Below are 8,221 nucleotides of genomic sequence, written 5' to 3'. Positions count from 1 at the left end.
AAATACAAAGCATATGTGAATGCTGCAGTAATGATTGTTCTCCAACAAAAAGCAAAACATAAATGTTAAAATGTTAAAAATGGGATCAAATGCTTGACAAAGCAAAAAGAAAGATCTTTACTGAACTGCATTCCTCCTATAGTCAGCAACGAATGCAGTTCAGTAATTCTTACTAGACACAGATCATTTGTGTTTATCCCAAAATTAAAGATGTGAAAAGGCAATATTAATTTTAAAATATTGTCCTCCATCTTGAATTGAAAACACAGAATTTCTGAAAGATGAACTACATTGCTATAACAGATAGTTCAGAGGGGCACTAGCAGTCCAGTAGAGATAAGAGAATGTTGGCTCCAAAGTTTATTTGAAAACAAAAGCTGAAATCTTCACGTTGTCCACCTCTGATATAGTTCTTTTCATAATGGATGTTCCCATATTCATACCATGTAATGCTTAGAAGTTAATTAAAAAGTGCTGTTTAAGCTGCTTTGAATCTTCTGTCAAGTTTCCATGGCTTGATGTTGTCTTACAATAAATTACCCATTTTGTATCTTACATCTAATCCATGCCATTTTCTTGGAATTCAAAAAACCTTATTTTATTGCCCCCACCACACACCATCCTTCAAACCAAAAGTCACATAATATTTTCAAGCATTGTTCAAAAATAAAGCATTTTTGCAACCAATTCTTGCTATGAAACAATATGCACACAAAATGTATTTCTTAAATCCCATAAAATCCTCCAACATGAGGCAAAATGATAGTGTTTAAAAAGTGGCTGCAGACTGCAACATTGTCATTCAAAGCTGTTTTTTTTTTGTCCATTTCAGTTCAAAATACTAAAACATTTAATCACTAAAGCATTAAAAAGAATTTACACTCTATTTATTTTGATCAGCTTACCTCTTCAGAAATATATATACCCCAAAAATGTGCATACATTAGCAGCTATAAACATTACATGGCATATCACACTATGTCAGCTTATATGAAAACGTACAAAATGTGAATGTATTCAAAAAACTATTCTGCAGTTACTATCTTTAAAGCAAGACATAAAATCATTATGAAGTCTTGTAAGCATAACACTGTTTCAAACAGAAATAAATATATAACACTTTCTGGTAAATTACAGCAGCAAAAAACAAGAGGCATCCTTTTTTAAGCAAGACTTTCACCACTATAGCAGCTGTTCAGACCTGAATTCCTCTCACAGCCTGCTTTATATTTTCCAGTAGGGCTTTATTTTCTGGACTCTGATAACGATCTTGATTTGTATACATGTCCGTCAAAGTGGTCACGTAAGCATCAAAATTTTGTTCATTGATTGGTTCCTACGAGATATTAAATAGTAGTTCATATACAACTTTTATTTTCTTAAGCGTAAATTCATTTAAGCATAACATATTATCAAGGCATATTGCCACCATTTTTTTAGTAATATTTAAAATGCCTATTTGGTTCTTACTTAATTTTACAGGATACACTGGAACAGGCCCTCCATGTCTTTGTTAGCAGTTAAATGTATCTTTATGGTTTCAGTGTTGTTACCACAAATATCCAACTGGTTGATGAAACATAAACATAAAAAAAGACATCTATTGTATGAAGTGAACTGAAGATCGCCAAATTCCTTAACTTGTGCTCTCAATCACTTACCATATGTGGCAGCTGGATATTAGCTAGACTATGAATTAAAGACTGGCTTAAATTAGCCAGTTCATGAAGAAGAGACTCATTTTGCTGTTCAATTACTTTGTTCTCCTCTTCTATCGTCTTCAGGTTGCTCTCCATTGTGGTAATCTAAAATGGACAAATTTGTGCACAATGTAATATAAGGCAAACTGTTATAAAGCATGTGCTTTTTGAAGGAAGAGATAACAGAAATACCAGAGAAAGGAGAAAAAGGACTATTCATTCACGATTAAAAAGGTTTTGCTAGAGTCTGCAATTCTTATCATTGTTAAGGGCTTCTTATTCTTACTGCGTGTTGTATGACTTTAACAGCTTGTCTTTTTAATATTGGTAATAATGAATGAACTTGAATTCTATTGCACTCCTTTAGAACTTTTCTTCTTGAGTTGAAAGGCATTAAGAAAGACCTTAGTTCTGCAAGTTCACCCATTTGGTTAAACACTTCTAGGAGCCTGCCTTACACACATTCTGCAGTAAGTAAGCATTTATTGTATTTTCTGATTGACATATATATATATATCTGTATACATGTATAAAGTTAGTTAAGCATGCACAGCTCCTTGCTGCCAGTGTTTAACTCTTTTTAAGTATAATTTGAATCTATGCAAGTTCACAGGGCTGCTTTTGAAAGCTGAACAGTTGCATGTTATTGCAATGTATGTACAAATTCAGAAAGTTTCCTAATACATGCAATGACGTGAAAAACTGAAGGAATTGAAGAAAATCTGCGCAAAAGCCAGGAAGGTGGGTCTCTGGGGCATGACTACATGTACAGGTGAAGACAGATGAGAGTATGCTCTGCCTGTATGCTCTGCTGGTGTTCCCAGATGACCAGACTCAGCTCTGACCTTGCATGCTGCCCTTCTTGAGCTAAAAAGCATTGCTGAGAGGCAATTTACCCCAGCTTGTGCAGAGCAGTGTGCTAATGAAGCTATAAAGACTTCAAATGAACACTGGCTCGTCAAGAGGATATGCAGAGCTTACTCTTATCTGTCTGTGCTTTCCTCTGCAGACCTCTCCTTACCTTCCACCGTGGATGATAACCATTAACCTCTAAAAAGAAGTGTACAGTGTGCTTTTATGTGTGTGGGCTGAAGTATGCATTGATGACAGGGCAAAAAAAAAATAAAAATCAGAGAAGTGGAAAAAATGCCAAAGAACACAAGTTTCTGAATTCTCAAAATGAGTTTTATCCATTTCTGCACTGGCAACTCTGGGAAGAATTAATAGTCTAAATGCTGATGGGAAGGCTGCAGGTTTGTGTGGTAGTAGCAGGCAGGAGTAAAGGTTCTTAAGTGAACATTAATTTGACCACAGATGTGTAGATTTTTAGGAAACTGTTGGCACAATCAGGTACTTAGATCCCTTAAGTTTTATTCTGGTTAAATGGAAGTTTCAGTTGCTTATGGAAATACAGCCCATTTGATAGAAGTAACTTTGACAAGTGATGTGGCTACATAAAAAGATCTTCAAGTATCTCTTACTTTAAGTGTTTATATTGCAGTTAATCCAAGCTGTAAGTATTGCAGGGTTTTGGTTTTGTCAAAATTAATTGATTCTGAAGTATTTCCACAACATATAATAGCAGGCAAAACCCTTTAGCTTTGAAACTGGAAACACATCCTCCTCTCGTTTTGCTCTCAGCTTTTTTACGTTGGAGACAAATGCTGCATGCAAATGCAAAACGTCTTTCATAGGTACTTGTTAGAGGCAGTCTTGCTCCAATTTTTACCCTAAAAAACTGTTTATTACATTACAGTCCAAAGTGAAGAGTCTGATGTTGAAGGCCCAGTTCAGCATGGTATAGTGCTGCTGCCTCACTACCATGAGCAGGAGCTGCCATTTTGTAGATCTTTGAGGTAGCTGAATGCTGCTACTTGAATAGATCTTTTATTCTCTGTATTTTTTTTAAGTGAGATGCTACCTATATGCAAATACTGTGGCAGCTGATCAGTGTTTCTCACGGTTGCATTTAGTACTCATCTGTAAGTACCTTAAGATAACTGGCACACTTAATTATTGTATCCACTTGCTTAAAGGCTGAAATTTACCTCCCAACATTTTACTCTGAAACTAATGAATGTTCACTTGTATCTATTCTGAAAACAGGATAACCTGCTGCTTGTATGAGACACACAGTTATCTGCAGATTCTTCTTTCTCCCACTCACCTTTATGTGTTTCTGCCCCTCTCATACTTTTGAACAAATTTACTAGAAAGCCTTAGATGAAAAATACTTTGTTAAGGTAAAAGGCAGCTGAACAAATGAGAGTACTATGAATGATCCAGCTAGGGAAAAGCCTGCAGCATGACTTAAACATAAAAGAGTCTACATAGAGGGGAAGTTCGTATTGTAGGAAAAACTTCTGCTGACACAATCATACAAGATGCAAATCCGCATGAAGCAAGACTGTTGATACTTCTGGTGTTCACAGAACTACTATCTGCCCATTGTGTATTCCCTGTCCGTGAAGTCTTAATGAAATCTAGGGTGCACAATGATTTTCTAAAGGTTTATCAGCAAACATTTTGTTTTGTTCAATATAATTCTACTGTTGCAAATATAGCGGACTGTTGACTTTGATCCTCTCAATAGATTGATAATGACTATGATGTAACTCTCTACATGTTGGAAATGTAAATTGCTTATCTTCAGGAGTGTGTATGAATTCAAATCTGAGGCCTCTGAATTCCTGTTAAGTCTGGCTCAGCTAGGATTTTCTGCTAGGCGGCACTAGCTAGTTGGGTAAGAATAGGTAAGAATTAGACCTGACTGCCCAGGGATTGTGGAATCTCTGGTGTAGTAAGTAAAAAGCAGGTTAGACAAGCACCTATCAGGAGTGGCTTAGGAAGAGCTGGAAAGTAGGAAAGGGAGACTGATGGACAAAATAACATGTCAAGGTCTTTTGTAGTGCTATTTTCTAGATTCCTATTAATTATCTTAATGACAGGATGTATCGCTGCCAGTCATTCTATCCTTTTTCTAAAACTGCTGCACCAAGGTGTGAAAAGCATCCTTTCTACTTGATGGCAAAATCATCAGCTGAGGCTTTTTTTACCACAAATATGCTGTGATCGCAGGTAGTGTAGATCCCAGCTAGAACTCAGACACTGGAGTATGGCTTCTGTACTCATGACACATCAAAACTTGATGTGAAATTCCTAGCTAAATCTTGGGAACTCATAAAATACATATTTTATGCCTGTGATAGTGTTATCATAGCTTTATTTATATATTTTTTAAAATTCATCTAGCCAAAACCAGAATCAAAAATGCAGATACTTACTGACTACTGGAGCATTTATCTAATGCATACATAACAGCCATACTGCTTTACACTTTTTAAAATCTCACCTAAATCAGTCTGTATGTGGAAAAAAGACCTACAGTGTTGTATTAAGCAAAAGAAAACATGAGGCAGATTGTGTCCTGGGTTGAGCAGTAGCAGTCATTTTTCTCCTTAGTAGCTGGGGCACTGCTGTGTTTTTGACTTTTAGCCTGGGAACAACGCTGATAATACCAATGGTTTTAGTTGTTCCTCAGTAATGTCTACTCTGACCAAAGACTTTCTGAGTCTCGTGCTCTGCCAGGGAGGAGGGGAAGCTGGGAGGAAGCAGACACAGGACACCTGAGCCAAACTAGTCAAAGAGGTATTCCATACCACAGCACGTCATGCCCATTATATAAACTGGGGGCAGTTACCCAGAAGGGTTAGATCACTGCTCGGGTTGGGCTGGGTATCGGTCAGTGAGTGGTGAGCGATTGTATTCTCTTCCCTTGTTATTTCCCTTATCATTATTATTATTGGTGGTAGCAACAGTTGTTTGTGTTATACCTTAGTTACTAAACTGTTCTTATCTCAATCCATGGGAGTTACACTGTTTTGATTCTCCTCCCCATCCCTCTGGGAGCGGGGGAAGGAAGGTGGAGGAGTGAGCAAGTGGCTGTGTGGTTCTGAGTTGCCAGCTGGGTTTAAACCACAACAGATTGGAAGCTGCCAGATTCAAAACTTAGAACCAAATTCTTCCAATATAAATAAATGTAATTTTCCTGCCACTGATTATTTTTCTTGCTTTACATTCTTGTAGAGTTTGTCCTTATTACCCTAAAGTTATATGTGGTCACATCAGAAAACTGTCTAAAACATAGGTCAAATCCCATAAAGGCTGAATAATGACAAAAGAACCCTGAATACAGGCATAACATAGAAGTAAGGTTTCAGTATCAATTTGGCTAAGGTTAAGAAGCAAAGAATAAACAAACTGAAGAGGCTTATCCTGCCTTCTGTTTATAAGTATGCAAGAGGAAGAGGATAACAGACATGGCACTCTTCTCCACAAGCAGCAAAGAAGTAACAAGGAATGGTTTACCCTATTTCCATCAAGATCAATTGGATGATTATGACCATGGGACTAAAGGTTGATAAATGGCAAGAACTGTGATCAATCTCCCTGTTGGTGTCTATGCTCAGATAATGTGAAGAAAAAAGCACAAGAAGCTATGCTGGACACTGGAAAATACCAGGGAAAGAATGAAATTCATGTCCTTCCTTTGCTTTTTCCATCCAGTTTTAGGACTGCTGTCTAATGAGGTTTTAAATAATAGTCTGTTGTTAGGTTTGCCTTTCCTGTATGTGGAAACTAAAAGGAATTAAACTGAATCTGTGTGGAACCACTACTGTCACCAAGGGCTGCCTAGCGTTGCACATGATGAAGTGAAATGTAACAGATATTCACCTCCCTACCTAAATTTTCTCTGTAAGACAGAAGTGGGAAAAGTCAGGTTGTTCATCTGGACTCCTTCACCTGGTAGCTTATGTTAATGTCCATGATATCACACAATATTTTAACTGCTATTAAAAAGGCACAACCTTATCAAGGGGAAATGCAAAGCTGACCATGATGCTTCTATCTGGTGTGGAAACTGCAAAATGGATATTGTTTTCTGACTTTATAAGTGGCAGATCACAGATAGAAATCTTAATATGTAAGAAATATAAAAGGGAACAATATATTTCCCATATTTCTTTTAATCAATCACATAGAAAAAGCAGGTGAATTTAGGGCTTCATAAAACTGTTACCTGAGTTCGGAGTTTAATCATATCAGCTTCCATCTGGGAGTTGGATTCATTTAGTTCTTTGATTTCTTCATCTAATTGTTTAATTTCTTCATCATTTTCTATACCTGTGTGATATAAAAATAAAAGGGGTGTTAAAATAATTAAGCTTCAAATAATAATTCAGTGAATTAATTATTTCCATATTTGAAAACCAATTTGTTTTAAGCAAAAGTATTAACGTAAAAAGAAAAAGGAAGTGTTCTTCAAGGTTGTCTTCTGAAGTTAAACCAATTTATGTTCCACTACTTTTGTTTTAAGAATTGCAGTAATTTTCCAGTGAGAGTGTTGAAAATGCTTACAGGATCAGTAAGATACACCTTTTTCTTTCTGTGTACTGATTCAACTTTGTATCATGAGAAATGTACCTGCAGCAATAATTTCTGCTCCACTGTCATATGTAACTTATTTGAAAGACTGTGTCCACTTACAGATCTTATTAAGAAAATATCTTGACATGCTAGTCATGCTAGCACCATTAAAATAATTTGTAACTATTTCAGAAGACTTTTTTTTTTTCCAGCACAGTGAATTTTTGTTGAGTTACTGGGCTATATTGTGATTCTGCTTTTGCTTTTAGTAAGTTCATGGTTCAGAAGGTTATTATTAAATAATGATCTAGAGAATAATTTGCAAAGCTGAAGTGATTTCTGGGGTTTTATGGCACAGACATTTAGAGAACAGAATTTTAAAGGTATCTGCATTTTTAAGGACTCAGGCAAGAATAAACTGTAAAAGTTTTCTTTATTTATCCATTAAATTACTATAACAAAGCATAAAATAAAAAGTCCTGGGAAGAGATAGACCTATTTTCTCCCAAGTCAGTCTGAACCCCTAAAGCTAGAGAAATTGGTGTTCCAGTTCTCTTATTCTTACTCTAGTGTGAATCTTGCCTTCCTTTTCCCACAGTCCGTAACTCTAATAGAAGAATGCCCTGTATCCCTCTAAGTACCCAAAATTTACATGTACCACTCCTTAAGGCATTTTTCCTGGGCATAGCAGATACAGTTTCCAATACTTGCCATGCTGCAGAGAAAATTACATCCAGACTTTCCACTCCCTGGTTACCAGCTACTGAAGACAGACAGTCAATGCTTGCCTCAGACATACTGGCAGTGTGGGCTGAAACTGTTCCTGCACTGTTTTGAAATGCTTTGTGGTTCTCAAAGTCAACAACAGAAATTAAGAAGGCAATGCACAGTCACAGACTAAGTGACTGCATCAAGTTTTTCAAGAAACCTCAGTACTTAGGCACCTCTCAGACAAGTCTTTTGTGCACTACTTATTTGACATGAAGCACCTATATTTTGCTTCTATTGTAGTTTGACTATTAGATTTTGGATTTTTATCCAAGATACTTTTATCAGCTTCCTTGCAACTCAGGGTTCCCAGAAAGGGCTGTAGA

The 8,221-nt window shown here is 36.5% G+C and overlaps 1 protein-coding gene across 7 annotated transcripts in view; it reads right to left on the bottom strand.

Annotated features, from left to right (window-relative positions):
• Positions 1–8,221, bottom strand: part of MYT1L (myelin transcription factor 1 like) — a 128,509-nt gene that overhangs the window by 1,452 nt on the left and 118,836 nt on the right. For 5 of the 7 annotated variants that reach the window (XM_034060520.1, XM_034060525.1, XM_034060522.1 and 2 more), the window contains exons 18-20: positions 6,781–6,884; positions 1,662–1,805; positions 1–1,336 (exon numbers count right to left, since the gene is read on the bottom strand). The exon at positions 1–1,336 is cut by the window's left edge and continues 1,452 nt beyond it. In XM_034060520.1, the coding sequence (XP_033916411.1) occupies positions 1,196–1,336; positions 1,662–1,805; positions 6,781–6,884 (389 nt within the window). In that variant the 3' untranslated portion in view covers positions 1–1,195. Of the gene's footprint in view, positions 1,337–1,661; positions 1,806–6,774; positions 6,885–8,221 lie in introns of all 7 variants that reach the window. The other 2 variants (XM_034060527.1, XM_034060526.1) reach the window with 2 other exon arrangements.

Source organism: Melopsittacus undulatus, chromosome 3 (assembly GCF_012275295.1).
Source record: "Melopsittacus undulatus isolate bMelUnd1 chromosome 3, bMelUnd1.mat.Z, whole genome shotgun sequence".
In the NCBI taxonomy this organism is placed as follows: domain Eukaryota; kingdom Metazoa; phylum Chordata; class Aves; order Psittaciformes; family Psittaculidae; genus Melopsittacus; species Melopsittacus undulatus.
This window is presented reverse-complemented; position numbering and strand designations above follow the sequence as displayed.